The sequence below is a fragment of the Mandrillus leucophaeus genome, unplaced genomic scaffold (genome assembly GCF_000951045.1).
Source record: "Mandrillus leucophaeus isolate KB7577 unplaced genomic scaffold, Mleu.le_1.0 Scaffold1154, whole genome shotgun sequence".
NCBI lineage: Eukaryota > Metazoa > Chordata > Mammalia > Primates > Cercopithecidae > Mandrillus > Mandrillus leucophaeus.
The window spans coordinates 775,437-801,029 of NW_012099810.1; the positions used below are offsets into that span (position 1 = coordinate 775,437).

Here is a 25,593-nt window from a genome sequence, read left to right on the forward strand (position 1 = left end):
AAGGCTGTCTGCAATGGTGGTTGGTCGGGGGAGGGTGGGCGGAGTGCACTCTCACAGAAGAAAAGCAAAACCCACCCCATGCAGACATGCACCAGCAAAGCAATGTGGACAGTTGCCATGGGCCTTGGGGAAGCTGTAGTATGGGGAAGGAGTAGGCAGGCTGGTGCATGATTGTAGAGGCTGCCCTACTGGAGCTCTGCACTCATCAGGCACAGTCCACCAGTACAGAAGCTATGGTGTAGGGCCCCAGGATACCTGGGACTGCCCTGCAAGCAGGCATGGCCTGAGCTGGTTCTCAGGTCAACCTAGCCCCATCTAATGGGCAAGATAGTCTTTCAGAGATCAGGTCCAACAGTTCGTCTAGGGCTAAAGTCTCCTAGGAGCAAGTCAAGCCTAGGGGCATGGCCATCCCTGGCTGTACTTCACTACTGATCCTCCCGCACCAAACCATCTGGGCTCTACATCAACTGGCTTGCTGCCCCTACCTCTTCTCTAAGCAGCTCTCCCTGCCAACTTGATTTCCATGGTGATTGAGGAGTCTTCTCCTGCCAGAGTTCCACAGGCCTATGGTGAGAGCAGGTTGCTCCTCGCCTGTTCAACTCACCCACTCCCCTGGAGCCATTGTGGGCCAGTAATGAGTCTGGGTGTGCAGTAGCCCCATGCAGTGTTCCCAGCTTTCTCCTTCTTTAGTCCAGCTTCTGTGTCTTCCCTCAGTCCACTTTGGGTGCCTTCCTTCTGAAGATCTATTAGGAGCATGCCAGTTGTCTTGGTCCCTTGGTGGGAGCCATTCCACCTGGCTGCATCTAGTCAACCATCTTGCCTTCCCCCTGCATTTTCTGTTACCCTCATTGTCTCCCTTTAGGTGAGTTGGAACTGGAAGGTAGTGGCTGATATCATAAATATAACAAACTTACAAATCCAAAAGATTGTTGTCCTCTTCAAAGTAGTCAGCCACCTCGACAAACTGCACGCTTATTTCAATAAAACTGGGCATCTCTTTCATAGTCTGACACATATTCTTCAATATATCATCAGTTGCATCAGGTCTTTGAAACTTGAGGTTCAATTTATTGTTTTAAAAACCACAATCATTTGTACTTAACTCATTTAAATACAGTCTTAACAATTAAAAAAATTTAGAGGTAACTAAAAAACATACAGCTGGCTTATATTTGTTTATCTGTTTTAATGTATAACCAGTAAGCTGATTTTAAAAGTAATTTTAAATCTGACAACCTTCAAAGACATTGGCCAGTTCATCATCATGGATATAAATACATCACCTTCTAAGATAAGTACTTTGAAAGACAACAATCAATTGTGTTTATCAGTTAAAGTACATTAGGTGTTTTGTTTCATAGTTCTTTTCTATAATAAAATCAAGCTCTTTTCATTATTCTGCCACAATTCCTATGATTTTTCTCCCATACTTGTGCTTTATAATTCCTGGATTTTTAATAATGTGAGGTAATTATGATCTTGGACTTTGGCATAACACAGACTCATTTCAAACCTTTGGGCAGGCTGAACTGTAACTCTATGTCTCAAGGTTCTCATCTGTAAATGGTAACAACTGAACAGACCCCTTAGACTTGTGGTTAAGGTGAAATGAGAGAACACAGTAGAAAACATTTACTACAGACATTAGTACAAAGCAAGTTATCAATTAATATTACCAGTAGTAGCAGTAAAAGGAGGAGGAGATGGGGTGACAGTGCTTCGATGGTCATTTTTTTGTTGGTAGCTTAGCTCTGTGTTCGTTGCTTTCTTTTCTTGATTACCTCTATTCATGCCCACATGTCCCACTTTTTCTCTTTTCTTTCTCACTTTTTTATCTTTTCAAAGTTTATCTCTTTTCTCTCTGTTTTATATAAGTAAATAGTCTAGATAGGAATTTTTCACTAGGTCCAATTCAATGCCAGGGACTATGACACTTAGTCATTACCATAAGGGACTGTTGAATAACATCAGAACAAGGTGTGATGGAAGTGGCAGATCCCTGTGGACACAAGGAACGCTTACCAGTGGTTTGTTGTTGTTGCTATTTTTTAAGCTTAAAGATTTTCCAGCTTCCTGCCAATCATTCCTAAACTAAAACTTGCACATTTTCCAGTGTTTGATAATTTAACACAGTTGGGCCATGAGTCAACATTTCCCAACAAGAAATTATGGTCACAAGAGTATCTTGCTTATGTATCATAAGTTGTAGTGACCTTTGCATAACCAAAATGGGCCTTTTGGGATAGGTGGACTGTAGTATGACCTAGTTTATCAACATCAGGAAACCTAACAGGTGTCAGTCATAAGCATTGCATTCAATAATTGCCCACCTCCTTGTCATCAGCACATAACTAACCACTTGTTTCAGTGGTTTATTATGAGGTAGTACATATGTGTGAGATCATTAGCTGAGAAATTCTGATCATTGAATTAGGATGTATAGTCACAGTTTAATTGAAGTTTATATAGGCAGATATTTCCCCTTTTCACAAAATTCCATATTACATAAACTATTAAGTGTTTTAACGTGTAAGAATTTAATGAAGTCATTTTTTTCTCATATACTCTTGGGACTTACTCTCCCATGTAGTCAGTATCACACTTATTCAGAATAACTAATTATTTTGACCAGCAAATACTTTATTAAAAACTTTAAAAAGGAGTCTGTGTCATTGGTACTGAGCAAATACTAAATATACTCGCTTGCACCCAGCATTAATGCTTAACAGTGGATGGTGGATGTTATTACAGAGGCATAGATGCTCTACAAGAAATAGGCCCTATTTCAACACTTTCTCGTAAAGAGTAAATCTACTTGGTCTATTTAAGTAAACATCAGTATTATGCTATAAAACTAACAAACAAAAAAAGTTTAGTAGTCATATCCACATTATAAATTAATACCATATACTCATCTGTTCATTAAACACACATTTGTTGAGCTTCTACTATGTGTCAAACATTGAACTGGGTTCTAAAGACTCAAAGACACCTCCCTTCCTGTAAAGAGTTTCCCATATAATCAATCAGCAAGGGTAACCAATAAGCACATAATCCTGATATAGTACAGTTTGCTATACAAAAACTATGTACAACATACTATGTGAGCACAGAGCAGACTTGGGGAGGAAGTGGTAAGAGGTAGCTTCCTAAAAGAAGATGTCACTTGAGCTAATTCCTTCAAGATGAGGGAAGACAGGTAAAGTCAGTGATGCTGGAGCAATGTTCCAAGAACACATGCACTTTTTCAGAAGCAAAAGAGGCAAAGAACACTTGAGGAATGACCAGTAGCTCAGTTAGGTGGAAATTGAACTTGATCTTTGCCATCGTGTGTTGTAGCATTAATGTATACCATGATAATTCACATCAGCATTTTATTAGACAGTCGCTCTTTCTCTCTCTTTCTCTCTTTTTCAAGAATGCAACTTATTAATTCCTTACTCACTGTAGCTCAATGGGCTCTGTATGTAACTCACTTTATACTCCAACCGCCTTGTGGAGTTTGTATCCCTTCCCCATCACATAGGTGAGAAAACTGAGGATTAGAGGGCTCAGGTATCTTATGTATGTTTCAGCTGCTAGGAAGTGGCAAAGCTGGCATTCAAATGCAGGTCTATTTAAAAGCTAGTACTTTTAAACACCTCACTTAACTGCAGTAATTTTTTAAGTTCTGGCTTTCTCCCAATTGTGATACCTTCTTATACCATTCTTTTTTTGCTGCTGTCAGCTAGAGATAATCATAGTTAACATTTATACTCTGATTTTAGAAAACACTTGTATACTTGTTTTCATTTGATCCTCACAACTGTTCTGACAGATCAGGAAGTAAATATTATCTTTGCTTTAAATGAGGAAATCAATGTTCCTATTGAACATTTTTCTTAAAGAACTAGTGAACAACAAAATAGAATTTGGAAAACACCTTTATATTCAAAAGTTGATGTTTCCCAGCATATACAAAAATTAACTAAAAATGGATCATAAACCTAAACATAACACCTTAAATTCTAAAACTGCTAGATGAAAACATAGGAGAAAATCTTTATGACCTTGGATTTAGTAAACGTTTTTTTTTTTGGTTTGTTTGTTTGTTTGTTTGTTTGAGATGGAGTCTTGCTCTGTTGCCCAGGCTGGAGTGCAGTGGCACAATCTTGGCTCACTGCAACCTAACCTTCACAGGGTCAAGCAATTCTCCTGCCTCAGCCTCCTGAGTAGCTGGGATTACAGGCACACACCACAGTGCCCGGCTAATTCTTTTGTATTTATAGTAGAGACGGGTTTGGCCAGGCTGGTCTTGAACTCCTGACTTCAAATGATCCACCCGTCTCGGCCTCCCAAAGTGCTGGGATTACAGGCATGAGCCACTGTGCCCGGCAACATTTCTTAGATAGAACACAAAAAAGCACAAACCATACAGAAAGAAACTGATTAATTGAACTTAATTAAAATCAAAAACAGTGTCTTTGAAAGACACTATTAGAAAAATGAAAAGACAGCCACAGACTTGGAGAAAATGTTGCAAAGGACTATCTGTAAAAGCATTTATCAGTAAAAGGCTAGTATTCAAAATATGCAAAGAACTCTCACAAGTCAATAATTTAAAAAACAAACAGCACAATCATTTAAAAATGGGCAAAAGACTTAAAAGAGTACTTCACTAAAGAAGAGATGTGAGTTTACTGTGGAGTTATAAGAATTCTACACTGAAAACCACAAAACATTGCTGAAAGACATTTTAAAAGACCTGAATAAATGAAAACACATCATATATTGAAAGATGTAGTATTTTTAAGATGGCAGTATCAACTAGAGTGATCTACAGACTCGTTTCAGTCTCTATCAAAATTGCAGTGGCCTTTGCAAAAATGGAAAAGCCAAAATGTATATGGAACCACAAGGACCCCCTGAGAGCCAAAACAATCTTAAAAAATAGAACAAAGTTGGAGGACTCATACGTTCTCATTTCAAATCTTACTGCAAAACTACAGTAATCAAGACACTGTGGCACTGACATAAGGACAGGCATAGATCAATGGAATGTAATTGAAAGTTCAGAAATAAACCCATACCTATAGTCAATTGATTTGTGACAATATTCTCAAGAACATTCAATGGAGAAAGAATAATCTATTTCAATATATAGTGCAGGGACCACTGGATATCCACATACAAAAGAGTGAGTTGGACCCTTACATCACACTGCACACAAAAATTCACTCAAACTGGATCAAAAACCTAAATATGCAAGGTAAAATAATAAAACTTCTGGAAGAAAACATTTTGGTAAATCTTCATAACCTCTGATTTGGCAATGGTTTCTTAGCTATGACACCAGAAATATAAGCAACAAAAGAAAAGATAATTTGGACGTCAATACTTTTGTTCATCAAAGTATTATCAAAACAGTGAAAAGGTAACCCAAAGAATGGGAGAAAATATTTATGAGTCACATATCTGATAAGAATCTACTATCTAGAATGTATAAAGAACTCTTAAAACAGCAAAAAAAAAAAAAAAAAGAAAAAGAAAAAAAAAAGAAAAGAAAAACCCAACCCAATTAAAAAATGAGCAAAGGACTTGAATAGACATTTTGCCAAAGAAGAAATACAAATGGACAATAAGCACATGAAAAGGTGTGTGAAATCATTATTCATTTGGGAAATGCAAATCAAAATCACAATGAGATACTATTTCACTTCCATTAGGATGGCTGTAAGATACAGAATAACAAGTGTTAGAGAGGATGTGAAGAAATGGAACACTTGTACTTTGCTGGTGGGCATGTAAAATGGTGCAGCCACTGTGGAAAAAAGCTTGGTGGTTCCTCCATAAGTTAAGCATAGAATTACAATATGACCCAGCAATTCCACTCCTAGATGTATAATTAAAAGAAATGAAAGCATGTGTTCAAACAAAACTGCATACACAAATGTTCATAACAGCACACTTTAGCCAAAAGTGGAAACAACCTGAATGTCTATCAACTAATGAGTGGATAAACTATATGTTATATCCATACAGGGGAATATCATTCAGCCATAAAAAGGGATGAAGTACTGATACATGCTGTAACATGGATGAACCTTGAAAACATGTTATATGATAGAAGCCAGTCATAAAGATAACCTCTTGAATAATTCCATTCATATGAAACATTCAGTATAGGCAAATCCATAGAGACAGAAAGCAGATTAGTGTTTACCGGTCACTAATTGCAAATTTTATGTGTATTTCACAAAACATTCAAAAAGAAGAGATGTGAATGGCAGTTGAGCACACAGAAAGATAATAACCATCAATGGTCATTAAGGAAGTGCAAATTACAACCACAATGAAATACCATGACACACCTACAAGAAAACATGCTATGTGAAGGAAACCAGTCACGGCTTGGATCAGAAACTCTGAAGATGACAAATGCTGGCAAGGATGTGAAACAACTGGAACTCTCACGTATCACTGGTAGGAATGCAAAATGGCACAGCCACTTTGAGGAATACTTTGGCAGTTTCTTACAAAGTTAAACACGCACTTACCATGCGACCCAGCAACACCATCCTTAGAGATTTACCCAAGAACAATGAAGGCATGCATCCTCATGAAAACCTATATCCAAATAATATGAGCAGCTTTCTTAATCATTGCTGAATAGTGGAAATAACCTAAATATTCATCACCTGCTAAGTGGGTAAATATTATACATCCATAAATGAAAAACTACTCAGTAATAAAAAGGAGCAAACTAGAAATATTTATAATAACGTAAATGAATCTCAGAAGCGTCATCTCAGTGAAAGAAGTCAGACTCAAAGTCTGTGTGTATGACTTTCTGGAAAAGGTAAAACTGTAGAGACAAAAAACAGATTAGTGTTAGCAGGGGCTGTGATTGAGAGGAAGGGATTAACTGCAGTGCGGCATAAGGGAAATTTAGGGGGTGGTGGAAATGTTCTCTGTTATTTGTAGTGGCTGTTACACAACTGTATATGTTGTCAAAATATATACAACAATACACACAAAAAATAAATTTTACTGTATATAGGTTCAATTAAGCTGACTTTTAAAACCACCTGTTTTTTATTCTCCATTATTGTCTTTCTGAGGAACACAGTATTAAATTTTTTAATACTTTTAATTTAATTTTCACAGTATTAAAAGTAGAAGGAAGTTCATTTCTAGACCTGAAGATCAAAATGCTGCATTCTTTCTTGCCATAATCCTATGGCCCAGATATAAAGTCATTGGGTCCATTCAACATGAATGAGAACCAGAAAGAAATGTCAATGTCATGCTTCTGGGTCATCAAGAAGAATAAATAGGGAATGGGAGAAGAAATGCAGAAAAATTGAGTCTGCAGGAAATCAACCAGCTGTCAACCTACAGAGGGGGAAGAGGTAGTAGTGAGGCCCAGTTCAGGAGGAAAAGTGATTTTCAGTTTATCTCTGGACTCACCATGGAAAGCATTTTCAGTCCTTTGCATCCTAGAATCCCAAGCAATTGGATCCTTTGAGAAAGTGTGACAGAGCATTTATATTTAGATGAAAACAAAAGAATTCCAAATCTGTTAAATCAATTTACAGAAAGGAGCTGGTTTTTGTACCCTCACACTTTTCATAGTGCTCAGCAACTACTGGGAACAAAACAAATATTTGAAGAATTAATGAATGAATACACTAAAACTTGCTGAAGGGCAGAACAATTTTCTATTAAATTAAAAACTCTAAAGGCAAATGTAATATGACTATTGTTCTGTCCATTATTACTTCAATAGTACTAGAGAAAACCGTATTTCATTCTTTATTGTGTGCTTGTTCTGAACAAGTCCTCGTCAAAAGAGTTTGCTCCAGTATTTTCAGGGTTTTAAAAGATAGAATAGATCTAAACAGAGTCAATGTAGACCTCAACAATTGAATATACAATTTCAGCAAAGTATGTCCTTTGCAGTTTGAGCCCACTAAAGCTACTACATGGATCATATAATTGATTTGTGGCACATTCTGCCTGCATCTACCCAATGGTTTATTAAAATAGAATAGACAAATGCCAATAAAATGAAAAGCTCCACTGAGAATTGAGCAAACCACATTGCTTTCTTCACACCTAGGGTATTCCAACCAATAGTAATTTTACAGCAGCTCTCTGTAGTACCAGATACAGAGCTCAGTAATCAGGAGTCCACAATACAAGTAAGCCTTTCTCTAAAGCACAACAAAGAAATGAGTTTATGAAATCACCATTAAATATAATAGAACACTGGAGAGATGAGTAGAACAGAGGAAAGATGAAATGATGAACACAACACATAAGAACCAATTAAAAATGTACCATCTCTGCAGGAAAGCAACCATGTGTTGATAAAGCTCTTTATGAATATTAAGTACCGTAGCATAAGATGATTAGAACTGAGAGCCTCAAAAATCTGTGGCCGAAAGAGGTTCAATTATCAAAGAAAGATACCTAAAAATAGATTAAATGGTATAATCAGCTCCCCAGTTTATCATTATTATCCCAGTTTGGAATATCACTTATCTTTAGTAAGATGCAGTGTATGGTTAAGAAATAATCTTTATCCTCACTTTTCTTAATAATATAACACATGTATTTCATAAGTGTATGATTTCTACTTTGCTACAAAAATCTGAACATAGAGAATCAACTGTTTTAAGAAAGAATTTTTAAAATTAAATCAGAATAGGTGTTGTGCTGAGGAATTCAGTTGCTCAGGAACTGGGATAGAGTGGTGAGGGGTTAAGTGTGACAAAATAGAAGGTGGTTAATAGCATGGTTATTTGGAGGGCGGGGGCGGGAAAGCAAAATTTAGAGACTCAGAAACTAAAGAAAATTATTTTCATAGAGAAAAAAATTCCACCACCTTTAGAGACCAGTTGAACACTGAGAATATAAAAATTTCAAAACTTTGAATTAGCTTTTTTGTTGGCCTGTGTTGATTTATTCTTTGAGCAAATATTTACTCAATGCCAGTCATATACAGTGGAGTAATAGATACCAGAAATACAAAGATGGGTAAGACGCAGCCCCCATAGCTTGCTATTTTAAGGACTCAAAAGGCTTTTAAATATCAAACATCTCTTACCAAATTGCATTTTGGTTAGTTGTGTGTAGAGGAATTAACAACATTTTGTTGGATTTTCGTCAAACCCCAAAAGGATTTTTTAAAAATAGGAGAACATTAAGGATAAATACACCTCTAGTAGAAGTAGAAACATTGCATTTTAAATTTGGCCAATAGAAAATATTTTGTGTATAAATTTAAAAAAAAAAAAAAAACCTGTTTTCAACTTTCATATCCCAGCCCTTCCTTTCTTATATTATGGAACTTTACTCAGTGGCTAATAGTATTGTTCCACTGTAGCCACAACACTCTTTTTCAGAGTGCCTGGACTAGTTTCCTATATGCAAATAGGTAAACAGCCATTTCCATTGACATCAGAATAAGTTCTGTCTCTCCTTCATTTACTGACACTTCTCCCTGTGTGTGTAAACAGGCATGTGATCAATGCTATAATCAATGCCTTGGGAATATGGTAAGATTAGGGAGATATATACAGAGAATCAATATGAACCACATTCACTCTCTAGGCCACATGTAATTTGAATTTATTCCACATTTGATTAAGTCATTTTCCCCCAATCCCTATTTTCCTCCAACCCTTAGATGGTTACTACCTAACCATGGGCAAACAAACGAACCATGTGTTCCTGTAGATTCTAGTTCTATCTAGAGTAATATTTGTATAAAAAAGAGATTATGCAGATTTCTGGGAAATACATTTTATACAAGATTTCATTCCATTTTTAAAAATTACTCATCAACTTACCAAACCCAGACTCAGGTTATCCAGTGATAATGGAAATTACTGATGGTTTTTCAAAGCTCACGTTAGCTCCTCCCTAGCCACCATCCCTCCCTTTCATAGAAAACATTCTTCAGACTGACGGAGACACTGCTTTAAGCCGTGTCAAGCCTTACCCCAGAGCAGTGGTTCCAAGCATTTTTTTCTGTATTTTCGTGGACTAGTAAAACCCCTCTAAATGTTTTGGGAGCTAAGATAATATTGTTATCTTTTAATTCTTCAACTAAAAATTTAAAAAGCGAAAACACAGCTATGAGAATTTAAACAAAAGAATAACCCAAAAAATAAAGTTACAACCTCATAACAGATTTACGTGTGTGTGTGTGTGTGTGTGTATATATATATATATATATATATAAATGTACTTAGCTCCATGAAAATGCTCAGAATTCTTACTTTTTTTCCATCTTGCCACAGATTGCCTTTTGGGAAAAACTACCTTTGTGCTTTGCATAGATAGGGGCTATAAAGGAACAAGTTAACCAAATATTCAATTTCTGCTGTTTATGTACCATGGCATGGGCTTAGGTTTACACTGGCAGCAGAGTAGAGAAATGCAAGGAAGTGAGAAAATGTATGAATCAGCTCCATACCATCTTAGCCTTCATAGCTATTTATTATTGCCAGTGTGGTCAATACCTCACACACGCAATGAGCAGGGGAAATGCCAAGGCAAGAAGATTATTACTCAAAGTTTTCCCCAGTCAAGTTAGTGTGTAACCAGTAAACAATGAAATTTCTCTGAATTCAGGAACAATTTAAGTAAAAAGTCACTGTCAGACATTGGAGTGGATGAAAAAATTTTTTGTTTGTTTTTTGTTTTTTGTTTTGAGACGGAGTCTCACTCTGTTGCCAGGCTGGAGTGCAATGGCACGATCTCAGCTCACTGCAACCTCCGACTCTCTCATTCAAGCCATTCTCCTGCCTCAGCCTCCCAAGTAGCTGGGATTACAGGCACATGCCACCATGCCCTGCTAATTTTTGTATTTTTTTTTCTTTTTCTTTTTCTTTTTCTTTTTCTTTTTTTTTAGTAGAGACGGGATTTCACCATGTTGGCCAGAATGGTCTCAATCTCCTGACCTCATGATCCACCTGTCTCAGCCTCCGAAAGTGCTGGAACTACAGGTCTGAGCCACTGCGCTCGGCCGAAAATTGTTATTAAAAGATGCAGTGTGAGTATCAAAATACAAGTGACGGCTTAGATATCTCCATCTGCTGTCAAGGCTTATGCATACCCAAAGCTTATTAAAGTGACCTGCAGGAAGGTAATGTAACATAAGAAAGTGGTAAAATTATCTACAGTCTTTGCAACTAGGGTTTGTGTGAGTGTGTGTTTTAATGTGAATTACCTTGTATGCGGTTAAGAAATAAGAGATCAATATCAGGAGACTCAATTGGTTTCAAACTCATTTATATTTTGAAGTAATTGGAGTAACTTTTCTTACGGGCAAACATAAAGCCTTACTAAATATGAAAGTCTCAGGAATAAAAACTTAAAATCTACAAACGTGCTTTCCTTTAGTGCAAATAGTGGCTGTTCCAATGGCTCAAAGAACTGCTGGTTTTCTACCACGTTAAGCTCTTCAGCAAAAGTGGACGTCCAGATGGTGAAACCACAAAGATATTTCCCCTATATTAACGTGACAGACTGATGAAAAAGGCAGATGAAATATGATCCTAGATCATACTTTCAATTTAGCTCAAAATGGTCTACTTTAGAAGCAACTGTCCTCCAAGACCCATATCTCAAAGGAGAAACACAAGCCCCAGGATCTAGGCTGCAAAGAGTGTACCACTGTAGCTAGACGCAGAGGCTGGGAGAATGTTAACTGTACTAGCCACTTTACTATGATGTTTATTGGTTTTGTTAGTGCTTGGCTCAAAGTTCCATGGGCTTTGAGTCATCTGCCCCCAACTCTGTTTTTTCCACAAACCCTGATATTTTTAGCATACAATTTTGTAGAACTATGGTTGTAGCTAAAACGCCTGTAGTTTATTTTCACACAGCAGCCAAAGCACCTGGGTGACCCAGAGAAGGGTAGTGTCCTGGACAGGGGTCTTAGAAGGTTATTAGAAGGAATTGTAATTGGGTTTGCAGCAGCATCTAGAGGAAATGGCTCCTGATGTGATCTGTTTCTTGGCACTGAAGTGTCTCTGGTTTGGAGAAAGGCAATGCATCAAGCTATTGTAACTTAATGGGAAAGGAGAGAACGAAACAGTAAAGAATATTTAGTTCCCTTATTTCTAATTATGTGTTTCTTCTGTAATCTTCTAATCCAGGGTTGGTATATAGAATTCCTCTCAAGTGCCAACTCCAATTGACTGGTGGTGGCTGCCTGAGGCACCGAAGGGAGAAGGATGCTGAGGCCCTGCTGGGCTTCCTGGAAAGACTGCCACGATTGATTAGTGATGTCTGTCAGGAGTTGCCGCACCTGTGTCACCCCCATAATCTATGATACAGTTGGGGAAATTTGCCCAGCAAGATGAATGATCTGGGAAGACAACCAGACTTGGTTCTGGAATTGGTACATTTACCTTTGAAAATGAACAAATGGATTCTTAGATAACCAGTACATCTCTGTCAGTTTCACCTGAGGCTGCTCATTTGGGTGAGCTGAGAAAATGGAGTGTTTAAACCAGCAATGCTAAAGACATTAGAAGTCCTAACACCAACAATGCTACTTAACTGAAAAAGCACTGCTTAAAGGATCCTACCATTCATTATATTTTGACTTGTTGTGCATTGAGAAACTGTGGAGTATTTACCATCCCTCTCCCATCACCCTACTTAATACTTGCCGTATTTCTTCAACTATAAGATGCCACCCCATCAGTGTACACCAGGAGACAGTCAAGATGTAGTTTTCACATGTGTGAACTTGGTTATTTCTGGTGCTCTTGGAGTGGGCAGCTGTAACTTCTTGATATTTAAACTAACAAATTATTTAAGAACAATTTGAGGAAAGAATATGAGTCTCGTTACTGTCTGAAAACCTTTCTTTCCCAATGAAGAGAAAAAAGCATAATCCATACTTGCAGAACAGTGTCAGCAGCTCAGAAGAAAACCCTAGAAAAAATAATTCAGTGGAACATCCTTGTCAGAAATGCCACACTGCCAGTGTTTTAGACAGCACAGAGGACAGACTGAATAGGGAAGTGCATGGATATCAGACATCAGCATGTCTGAGTTAAAGAGTGATTCAGAGAAGTCCATCTCTAAATGCGAGCCTTTAGAAGGGCTTAACCAATGTATTTCTCTTTTATTTCCTTTTTATGTTTGCAAAAGATACACATAGACAAATCCGAAAGAACTTTTCTATTAAGTATAAAATAAACTTTTGTGTCATGTTGACACCATTTTTCTTTCTCATTGGTACATAAAATATTGTTGTGTTTTATGGTGCCTTAAATTCAATGAAATGTGGTATAATTTGCATTCATGGTATAAGTTAGGAAACGTAGCAGCAAAAATTTGATTATTCATTGTCCAAGCTCCCTGATCGCATTAGTTGCACATCTAGAATTAAAATTTATAAAACCTTAATTCTTGCCTACCTCTTGAGTGTCACCTGTTGCCATATTTCAGAAAGGTTTGTTTAAGTAACCAAATTATGGGCTGGATAGCTGAATAGGTCAGCCTAAAATAAAGCCACTCTATAGGCCAAACAAATGACTGTTCTCTATGGGTAAATGTTTCCTAGTCCAAGGACACACTGTAGCTTTAGCATAGATATAAAAGGAAGAATGGACATTATTTGAATTATTTTGCTAATAATCAACTGTCATTTTGATAAGAAATACTTAGCCTCCTTGTCTGCCTACCTCTTTCTTTTCATCTTTAATTTCATTTTCACACCAAAAGCACTTTTTTGTGTGAACTTTTACAATTAGTAATCATGGTACAAAGAAACTATTAGGCTGAACCATATACAAATTGACAATATTTTACCATTTTTGACCTACAGAATCAGCAAGTTTGTGTCGTTCAACTTAATACATGACAGGAGACAGTCATTAAAGCAGTGCACGGTCTGAGGCCAGAGGACATCCCTTCATTCATCATTATTAAGAATCTTCTAAATACAATAGTTCCTCCATTTGAGCTTCTCCTCAGCTATATGGGGAGCCTCTGAATAACACTTTTTGTGTGGGTTTTCTGTCAAGACCTTCATTTGATCAACTGTGTACAATATCTTTTAACTCAATAAACATTTATTGCACACTTTAATATGATCCGGGCACTGTTCTCAGCCTTGGATACAAAGATCAGTGAGTCAGAGCCCCTATTCTTAGAAGCTTGCAGTCTAGGAGGGGAGGAGACAGGCATGGACATCATTACAGTGCAAAATAGCAAGTAATATAATAGATAGAAATAACATGCTGAAAAGGCACTGACCCTGCCTGGCTGAGCAAGAATGCCTCAGAGCAGGTGATGTTTATACTGAGTCTTGAAGGATGAGCAATTTACTTGTCAGCAAAGAGGAGGATGATGCAACACCACCCAGCAAAATGGTTTGTTCCAAGCCACAGAAGTACAAGAAGAAAAACCTGAGTTTGAATATAGATAGGACAAAGGCAAGAGAAGGGACAAGGACAAGGGTGACAAAGGTGAGAGAAGGGGCACGAGGTGAGATTTGAATGAAAGTAAGATCCTGGTTATGAAGAGCTCTCCATGTGGGGCTTAGGCGTTTGCATTTTATATAACAAAAGACATTGACATGGGTTTAAATTGCTTAGAAATAAAACCACTTCTTCAGCTTTATTTGTATACCCAGTCCAGTTATCACCTAAGTTTATAGAAACATTGCATTTGCTACTCTATAGCAGGCAGGAGTTCTTTCTGACCATCCCTGGCACACATGTGAGCCAAAGCAACCTGGATTTGCAAGGGGTTGTTTCAGCCCTGACATCTCTCTTAAACACAGTCATTGAGCTGTGGTTCCTCACTGTGGCTGAAAGCATAGCCAAAGGCTGCATTATTGTGAGATTGTGGCTTTGACAATTACGTGCTCCTCCACTGCAGGGCTCTTACTTTACATGGGTGAAGGAGCTTGCCAATACACGCTCCATGTTTTCATATTTTCCCTATTGGATAATTGCAAAATGGGTGATTCCACCTAAATACAGTGAGATTGATTTCATCCAAACTGCCGACTGGCTAATCAGTGGCCCAGTTTTCCAGCCATGTGATCTGGCATCTGCGTTTTACCACTCATCAAATTAAATTACACAGCACCAATAAATTACCGGCTCATGACCGGGCAAAACCCTTTTCCTTAAACTCCTTCCTGGTTAATACTTGTGCAATGTTTAATAGTGCCACAGTTTATCTATACAGGGATGTCAACAGGAATGTATCAAAATTTTACCACAAATGGAGATTTATGTATGTGCAAATTATACATAGACACACACATATATGTATAGATATAAATATGTATGAATGAGTTATTCTATTGATGTGAATTTTCCAGATGCCTAAAGCTAAGTCAAAAATTAAATCTAAGTCAAAACAAAAATCAAAAATTGTTGTTTCGTTTTACTTAATCGAGTCTTTATGGAAATATTTCTGAAAGTGCTGGAAATGTAAGTTCTGGAGTCAGCCTGCTCTGTTCGAATCCCTGTTTCTTTATCTACTGACTTTCCGTCTCTGGGCAAGTAGTAATCTTTCTGAGCCTCAACTTTCTTATGTATAAAATAAGAACAATAGTAACCACCTCATAGGGTTGCTATGTGAATTAAATGAGGTGTGCATATACAGCATTTGATAGGCAGTGGGCATTCAAGAAATGCTAGCAATGAATACTTTATGCATATTAGAAATTGCTTCTTGAAAGCTGGGGTCATCATGGTGAACATTAATGATTGTAAGACAGCTAATAACTGATGCCCTCAGCTCCTGTTAAGAGCCAGAAAGTTATTTGCCTCTCCATTAAATTGACCCAGACTGCCAGGATTCTTTCCAGTCTTGTCTGGGTTTTGAGTTTTTATATAGCATCCCGACATGGTTTCACTCTGTGGCCCCATCCAAGTCTCATCTTGAACTGTAATCCCCATAATCCCCATGTGTTAAGGGAGCGACCTGGTGGGAGGTGATTGCATCATGTCGGCAGTTTCCCCCATTCTGTTCTCATGATAGTGAGTGAGTTTTCATGAGATCTGGCAGTTTTATAAGTGTTTGACAGTTCCCCCTTCACACACTCTCTCTCTTGCCTGCCACCATGTAAGACGTGCCTGCTTCCCCTTCCACCATGATTATAAGTTTCTCAAGGCCTCCTCGGCCATTTGGAACTGTGAGTCAATTAAACCTCTTTTCTTTATAAATTACCCAGTCTCAGGGAAGTTCTTAATAGCAGTGTGAGAATGAACTAATACATATCCCTTGCTATTAGACTATTGGTTATCACATTCTGAAATCACTAATATCTAAGATCCTAGCCATTTTCTTCCTCCTGTAGTGTTTTACTGACAAATTAAATAATCCAACTTGATAAAATTCTATCTAAAGCAGGTTAGAAGCTCTAATTAAAGAATCAAGTCTGCGCTTAAGTGACTGTACTATGTACTGCCTATTTTAGCCACTCAAAGATCCTGTCTGCTGATTTCAAGATTATCAGTTACGTTTGTGATAGATGATGTTGCTGTAAGAGACCTCCAGAAAAGTGAGAGGATGCTCTTAATATTTCATGTTTATATCTGAGTGACACAGGTCTACAGAGGCCCATGTCTTTAGAGGTTCAACAGGGAAATAATAGTACCATCCCTATTTAAAAAGCAAATATAACATATACATAAAAAATATCTATGGCAAAGTTTTTCTGCTTTAAGAAAACTGTAGGCTCTGTAAGCCAGGCATGGTGGCTTATGCCTGTAATCTCAACACTTTGGGAAGCCAAGACAGGAGAATAGCTTGAGACCAGGAGTTGAAGACCAGCCTGGACAACATAGTGAGACCCCATCTCTAAAAAAATTTTTTTTAATTAGCCAGGCATGGTGGTGTGCATTTACAGTCCTAGCTACCAGGAAGCTAAGGCAGGAGAATCTCTTGGCCCAGGAGTTCAAGAGTACAGTGAGCTATGATCATGCCACAGCACTTCAGCCTAGACAACAGAGCAAGACCCTATCTCTAGAAGAAAAAAAAAAAAAAAAACTATAAGGGAATATACTGACTCAGCCTATCTAGAACAAATATCTCAACACCATAATTTAAATAGCATTTATTACATTTCTTGATTTTTTTTCCTGATTTTCAGATAAGTGAATCCTCATGGGCCTTACTCTATTACTATCCGTGAAAACATTGTATAGGAGAGACCAGAACTGTCATATTGTCATCCATGTGGATGGAGCCCCCTGAAGTTGTACAGTGAAGCAGTCCCAAGCAGATAGCCATTACAGCAAGTTTTCATATTCTGGTTTTTTAGAGGGTTTTTGGTGCTTCAGTGGGCAAGTCATCTCAGTGTCCAACATAACTACATTCACCTCCCACTCATTCTCCTTACTGCAAATGCTTATTAGCCATCATCCATCCAAATTTTGAGAATATTTTCTCCAGAAAACAATCTCTGTGCCTTTTTTCATACGTTGAGATATGAAAATAAAAAGCTGTTAAAAAAGACTGCTTTGGGGTCAGTCTTACTCTCAGGACTGAAAGTTCCTTAAGGACAAGGTTGTGAAATTTTAAAATTCTCCTGCTTCCAGTGCTCAACATGAGGCCTGGGCCAGAACAGCACTCAGGAAATATGTGAGGAAGAAAGAACCATGGGGTGAGGAATGGTGGAGAGAAACTGAAGAAGGATGTCTTGGTCAATTTGGGCCACTATAGCAAAATACCATAGACTGGGTGGCTAATAAACAGAAATGTCTTTCTCACAGTTCTGAGGTCTGGGAAGTGCAAGATCAAGGCACTGGCAGATCCAGTGTCTGGTGAGAGCCCCCTTTCTCATAGATGGCACCTCTGGCTGTGTCCTCACATGGTGGAAAGGACCAACAAGCTTCCTTGGGCCTGTTTGATAAGGAGCACTAATTCCATTCATGAGGACTTTGCCCATGACCTAATCACCTCCCCAAATGCCCCACCTTCTAATACCATCACCTCGGGTTAGGACTTCAACATATGAATTTGAGGGAGATAAACATTCAGACCATAGGCCCTACTAATTTTGAAGTTCAACCCACTTCTGATTATCTTATCTAATAACTGAAAATTTAAACATTTATGAATATAAATATAAACACTTGAACTGGGATTGGGGGGAGTTTAGTGAGTCTTGATTTGTTTTTTATTTCTTGTGTGTGCATTTTTTGTTTGTTTGTTTTTTCTGATGCTTCTTGTGAGAAATCTTGATTTCTCCAGGTAGACTAGCCTTTTCCAGGTGGGTGTTGCCATGACAGCACAATAGAGCGCAGAATGTCAATTGCAGTCTTCTTTTTACTTTTTCAGGTTACAAATGCTGCTGCCAACTGTCCTGGCCAAATGACTCTGCATCACAAACCTTTCCTTGCATGTGGAGGGGATGGATTTACTCAGTCCAACTTTGATGGCTGCATCACTTCTGCCCTATGTGTTCTGGAAGCTTTAAAGAATTATATTTAGTGCTTATGTCCTTATTCTCTACATGTACACTGGGTTTTTATTTTCACAGTTTTCTGTTATTGATTATTTTGTTTTCTATTTTGTTAAGAAAAATTACTGGAAAATTGTTCTTCACTTATTGTCATTTTTCATGTGGAGTATAAAATCAATTTTGTAATTTTGATAGTTACAATCCATGCTAGAATGGAAATTCCTCGCACCTTGCACCTTCTCTACTTTTCTGAATTGCTTTGACTACTCCTTGTTGGAGGAAAAGTGGTACTTAAAAAATAACAAACGACTCTCTCAAAAAAATTGCATTAAATCACAATGACAGTTTCTGTGCCAAAAACTTGATTATCCTTATGAAAATTTCAATTCTGAATAAAGAATAATCACATTGTCAAGGCCCCATCTTAAGTCTTCAGATGTGTCCTTGAATCAATATTTTTGCAAATTATACAAAACAAGATTTTTCCAAAATGTGAGTAACAGAGTGTAATTCTTATTTCTCATTTATCCCCCAAGTTATTAAGTGATCCTGAATTGTAGGTCATATATGTCATCATCTTAGCGTGGAGGGCAACTTGACTGACAAAGAGACCTTCCTTCAGATTTTCAGAAAATAATAAGATTCCAGTTGATTTTCCCATCCACACAGTACTTTTTAACTTTAAAACAAATCCCAGTCCTAATATGAAAGATAAAAATTAAATAGAAACTGAGAGAGAAAATACATCAATCCTTACCTTTTGCCATCTTTTATGGCTGGTGCTGTTACTTTATGGGCTCTCCAGTATGTGCTGTGGCATTTAGACTGTGTCAAGTTTAATGAATTTAACACAACAAAAAATTTACTGAACCATAAAATAGATGCACTTAAAATAGTTCAATATTTGCCAAGTTGGTGGTTCAGCATATCACCCACATGCTTCAGTGACCTGTCCCCATAACTTGCTAGCTGGAGAGAAATCAATCTCCAGCCTTCCAAACCAGCTACCTGTTGCTAATTTGGAAAGCAAAATGATGAGTTCTATTCCAGTGTTTTGAAAGGGGAAAAATTATTGCAGCCTCTCAAACTAACAAAAGTTCAACAAAAGACTTCTTACTCTAATAGTGTTTAACGTTTCACACTTACGTGTCCACTATCATACATATACATATACAGGCACAGGCAGAACTTGCTTCTATGGCTGCAAAGTGGGTTTTGTGACCATATAGCATATTATTGTATGTTTCCTCTTAGCAATAAATTGGCGAAAAACTTAAATGCCAACATGTGATTAATGTCACTTATTTTGAAAGCAGGGAGAGGAAGAAGGAAATTTGTAGTCTCTATGAAATGATGAAAAAGAGTGACTTTTCGTTATTTTGGCCCATATTTGACTAACATTTGTCTTTATTTATATTTTTAAAATTTTAAATGTAGGGATACATATATAGGTTTGTTATAGAGGTAAACTTGTGTCACAGGGATTTGTTGTATAGATTATTTTGTCACCCAGGAGTTAGGCCTAATACCCATTTGTTATTTTTCCTGATCCTCTCCTCCCTTGCACCCTCTACTCTCAAGTAGGCCCCACTTTCTGTTGTCCCCTCTGTGTGTCCATATGTTCTTATCATTTAGCTCCCTCTTGTAAGTGAGAACATGTGGTATTTGGTTTTATGTTCCCGCATTAGTTTCCTAAAGATAATGGCCTCCAGCTCCATCCATGTTCCTGCCAAGGACATGATCTCATTCTTTTTTATGGGTGCATAATATTCCATGGTATGTATGTACCACATTTTCTTTTTCCATATTCTACCATATTTACCCTTAAAATATGGTAGAAAGTTCATTCAAATTAACTATTTTGTTTTTAACAAATATAATTCTAGAGCCATTTGACTGAAAGCACCCTGAGCCTTTAAAAACAATGCTATATTTATTTTATGAATTTATGGACTCCAAAGGAGGGGGGGAAAGGATTTGTAAAGCTGGGATGGGTTGCTTGGAGAGGGTACTCCTCTAAGCCATTACTAATGACTTTTAATATCTATTCTTTCTAATTCTTCATCTGTTTTTATAAGACTATGGCAATATGAGGAAAAACCCTACTTAATATGTAGATCATTGTTTCTTTGCTATTTTAATTATTTTGAAAACTTATTTTACATTTAGATTTTCTTTCACTTCTTCCCCATTAGAAATGAAATGGTAGAAATATCTCCTCCAGGAAGCCATCCCAGAGGGCCAGAAAATTCAGCTGGCCAGGATGCTCTGAGAGACACAGGGCTACGGTATCAAACTCCCCTGGGAGATCGGAGTCAGCACCAGGTAGAACAGTGGCCAAGGTGTATGTATGCTAGCCCCACGGGGCCACACATCATCACAGTATTTCCAAACAAGAACTTTTATTAATCAAGCCAGCCAAGGAAAGCTGTTCTGTTTTGAAAGGAGCGTATTCAAGTGAGAAACGGCGTGAGCAGTGGGGTGATTTAATACTTGTTAGCTGATAAATATAGCCTTTGCCAGAATAAAACTTTATGATGCAGTGTTGAAAAGCTTAATTACTAAACTGTCTATGCACGTCTTGCTCAGGCAGCAAGGGTGACAAATTATAGCAGTGAAATAGTATTTTTCACCTTTGGCATTTCTGAAGGAGAAAAGTATGTCTAAAAACATTGAGAAAGCAGCAATAATCCCAGACCAGATATTACTGGGGGAGGGTGGGGGGAGGAAGATACTTCATTGAGTCACCAAGCCTTCTGTGCAAAATGCCATGGTCCCCACCCCCCGCCTCCCCACTACCTTGTTAACTGAAGAGAGCAGGGTCAATTTTACATTTTTCTGGCATTTTATACTCATCCAAGCGTGTGTCTGTGTGTGTGTGTGTATTTTCACTTTTCATCCTTCTAACACCTCTGTGAAATAAGCAGAGCAGAGGATTCTCATTTACATTTTACAAATGAGGAAACCAAGGCACAGAACTTGGCCAACCAAGGTCATGTAATGATATTCCAGGACAAGAGCCCAAGCCCCTCATGACCCGTTTCTATTTACAGGCACCATGCTGCTGCCAGATGAACATGATAATTAAAACTGAACTGAAATATTAGTTGGGGGTACAGTCCGCACCATGTGCTCTTCTTATTGATGTTTCATTTCAGAGAGTTAACACTAATCCTGATGTGATATATACAGGAGTCTAATATGGGATAAAGTCTCCATAAGTACTGGCTAAGTGATTTATACTCCTGCTACTTTCATTTGCTGGTTTATTTCCTTCTTTGGGGGGTACTTGCTGTGAGAATAGCTGCATGCTAATGACACTGAATTTCAACCCAGCAGTAGCTGGTTACAGTACAGACTCACTTTCCATCTGATTCCTCTTTGTTTCTTTGTTCGCCTTGTTTTGCTCTCTTCTTTTCTTCCAGTTTCTGCCATTTCTTCCTCCCCTTCTATTTCTTTTTCCTGCCTCTTCTCCTATGCCTACATTCTCAGAAAAACCTGGAATATGAATGCAATCACCTTATCATTCATAGTATTTGTGCTTCCAGGTTCTAATACATCAGGGTTTTGTTGTGGCTGTTCTTAAAATTTAAAGCTGGAAGCCATCCCAGAGGGATGATCCTGTTTGTTATTCAAGTTGATTGGACAACCCTTATGTTGATTTTCGAAAATGATGCAAGAATTTAAAACTGGCCATAGCTTTCAGGGATCTCAGTGCTAATAAACTAAAACATGACTTGTATGGTTTCCTTACACCAATTCTTTACTCTTCTTGTCATATGTGTGCAAAGCCTGGTACCAGGCTCTCTAGTGGACACAATGGAATATAATCAGCAATCCCTACCCAGAGATTCTACTTAGGAGAAGACAAGACCCCTGGAGTGGGAGGCAGGGTAGAGGTACCTGTTGACACATGTTGACAAGGTCACAGGCAGTGAATAAGATGCTCTAATTCGTGAAGCCAGGGAATCCTAAGAGAAATGTTTCCTTTGGGGAGAAAAGATCCCTGAACAAATACAGAGAAGCCTCAGTCAAATACATCCAGCAATATCCCTCCCCTCCACACCATACCTGGGTCGACCTGGCTGACTTCAGAATCCAAACTGCATATTAGTGTGGTGAGCACAAGTGAGTTCTTACTGCAGAAAGCTCAGCAGAACAGAGAAAGAGGTCTCTGGCAGGAGACAAAAGCCTCCGCAAACATCAGACGATCTGATGCAGGACCAAACTGCTGTATTTCAGTCTGGAATATATTTGTGTTTTAGCCAGTATCATCTGACCAGGTAAACCAAGGAAGGTTGAACGATAATACGATTCATGTTTCCTTCTCAATAGACAGTAATTGTTGTCCACTCAACAGTTCGCAGCAGAATCCCACAAAAGAGCCTGCTAAGGAGAAAGAATCTCTAAGGGGTTGTAAAAGGCTAGATGAATTATGGAACCCTGTGGAACAGCTAAGCTTAGAGAGGTTTAGAAACCATTTAGACCAGTTCTTAACCATCTTGGATGTTGAACCTGTTTAAGAAGCTATAGAAAGCCATGGTTCTCCTAATAATAACAACAAAGACAACTATGCATATGAGCACATAGAATTTGCATGCCATTTAATGCCTGCTCACCAGCTGCTTGTTTTTGTAAATAAAGTTTTATTGGAACACAGCCTCACCCATTCATTTATGTATTACCTGTGACTGTTTTGCACTACAACAGTAGAGATAAGTGTTTTTGACAGAGACCATATGGCCTGCAAAATCTAAAATAGTTACTATGTGGTCCTTTAAGAAAATGTTTACTGACCCCTGTTTTAGGTTCAAACCCTCCCCCCACACATCTGTCTGTAGACACTCAGGGGTCCAAGGAGAACCTCTAAATCTTAAACCTATCACTTTATGTAAATATGGTCTTATCTTTGATCCACACATCTGGTCCATTGTTCCTTGGACACGTTGTAAATCCCTTAAGGCAAGCCTGTAACTTTGCAGTTAAGAACACATCATCTGCAGTTAGATCTGCGCTTTAATCTAAAGTTTGCCTCTCATTGTGTGACCTTGTGCAGTTACACAATCTCACTTAGCTTCCTTTATCATCGGCAAAATGAGTTAATGATGACTACCTCATAAGATTGTTGTGAGGCTTACGTTTACATAAAACCTTAAGAGAATGCTGGATACACAGTAAGTACTTAATAAATAATAACAGTGATGATGTTGATCATAAAGTGGGGAGGACAAGAGAGGAGAGGGGAGGAAGAGTTTAACCTGGTGCCTCTGAGGCCTCTGTGAAGGCCAATTTCCTCTATATTCACATAGGACACAGGAGAATTGATGATAAGGAGAGTTAGTGGATTGATAGCAAAGCATGAGGGTTAGTGGATTGATAGCAAAACATGGTTAAACCCAGAAGCTTAAAAGCTCTAGGTTGCTTCAAAACCATGAGACAGAATAGCAGTGTCTCCTGGTGACCAGTTCTGGGCCACTTTCTCTTTTCCAGCTACAGTGAGTAAGTAGACAACTTACCTGGGGAAAAGGTGGTTAGCTCTAATGTAGTCCTGGAAAGACACTAGGAAAGGTCATTATCAGAAATAGTGATAGTATAAAATAGAAGCATTCTCTGCAAGAACGTTGTCTTTTCTCTTAGCAACCATTTGTGCTGAATGCAAAGAATTGCACGCTTGGATTGGATTCTGCTGAAGATTAGTGAATCTCCGAAACACTGCAAAAACTAGGGGTGAGTTATTTCACACTCCTAAGTGTTTGGCTAAGTATGCAGATTCATTTCCTGTCCCTGGCCTTCATTTTAAAGAGTTCAATTCCTGGTGGGGTCGGTGACATCCTGAATCTGCCACTTACTAGATGTATGATCTTGGTCTAATTTCTTTGTCTCTGAGCCGCAGGGCCCTCATCTATGAAATGTGGATACAATTTCACCTACTGTAGGATTATTCTGAGGGTTATGGTATGTACATGCAAAGTGTAAGCATTGTGTCCTGTGTAGAGAAAACACTCCATAAATGCTGGCCATTATTATTACTATTATAATGGTAGAATATGACTTAGGAAAATAATCCCCTTTGATAGCCATCACTGCATCCATAGGTAGCTTTAGATCTAGCTAGGAAGCCACTTCAGTATTCGTAGAGCTCACTGGTGACTGTACTTCAGTGCTACTGTAAGGTTGGCCTCTTCAAAGAGTCTTACTCTTGAATGAATAAATGCTGTGTATGGTTTGTGGCTGTGCTCTTTCACAGACCTTTCATGGCACTGTGTTCTCCCCCAGCTGATCTAGTCTCCCCACTCTTGTGATATTTATCCCATGTGTACTTACTTATTCAATATCTACTTGCTGCCAAAACTGCAATAGCCACAAAAGCGGGACCTGGCACATAGGAGTTACTCAGTAAATATCTGTTGATCCAAAGAATGAATGAATGAATTCGACTAATTAACTTTTTTTATTCTAACATTAGTAAGTGCCAAAGGAAAATCTTGCTGACACAGAATTATCCCGTAGAGCAAAAATGTACTAACCTCGTCCTTAACAGAGGCAATAATTACAGCAGTATCTATATTTACTTTATGTGGTTTCTATTCAAAGTCGTTAGGTGATTTCAGAAAGTCCTCACTTTATACTACATCCCATTGTATTTTGGAAGAGGTGAGGGGAAGGCAGGAGAGTGGCTCTACCATTAGAAATACAGTACTTAAAATGGGCCATCTCTGTGTAGTTGGTGTGTTGTGTATGCACATGTGTGTGCTAGCATGGGAGAGAGGTGGGGAATGGTACTGTCCTTGTGCAAACAATCAATATAGCTCCTGTAGCAGTGTATTCTGTTATTGTGATTTTATCACCTACCAATGACATGCAAGCAGGATTATTGACTGACATTCTTATTTTTTTGATACTTTTTAAATTGAATTGCTCTAAAGGTGGCAAGAGTTAGGCCTAGAGTTAGTTGCACCCACTTCTGCAAGACAGTTGCCAACCTCAAACTTGCACCATATATTTTAACCATTACAATAAGCCATGTTTATTTGTCCTTTGGAAAATAAACTATTTTCTGTGAACCAAAAGACTGTCAGAAAACTGAATGTTAGTGATACAGAGACCATTGTGGAGGAAAAAAAAATTGGCAAGTGTCACCTAATTGAGAAATT

At 38.1% G+C, this 25,593-nt stretch overlaps 1 protein-coding gene across 2 annotated transcripts in view; it reads left to right on the forward strand.

The window, feature by feature from the left end:
* Positions 1 to 25,593, forward strand: part of RNLS (renalase, FAD-dependent amine oxidase) — a 328,254-nt gene that overhangs the window by 299,430 nt on the left and 3,231 nt on the right. The window contains exon 7 of one of the 2 annotated variants that reach the window (XM_011998234.1): positions 18,316 to 18,861. The exons of the other annotated variant lie outside the window; for it this stretch is intronic. Within the exon in view, the coding sequence (XP_011853624.1) occupies positions 18,316 to 18,468 (153 nt within the window). The 3' untranslated portion in view covers positions 18,469 to 18,861. Of the gene's footprint in view, positions 1 to 18,315; positions 18,862 to 25,593 lie in introns of those variants that run through there. 2 annotated transcript variants of the gene reach the window in all.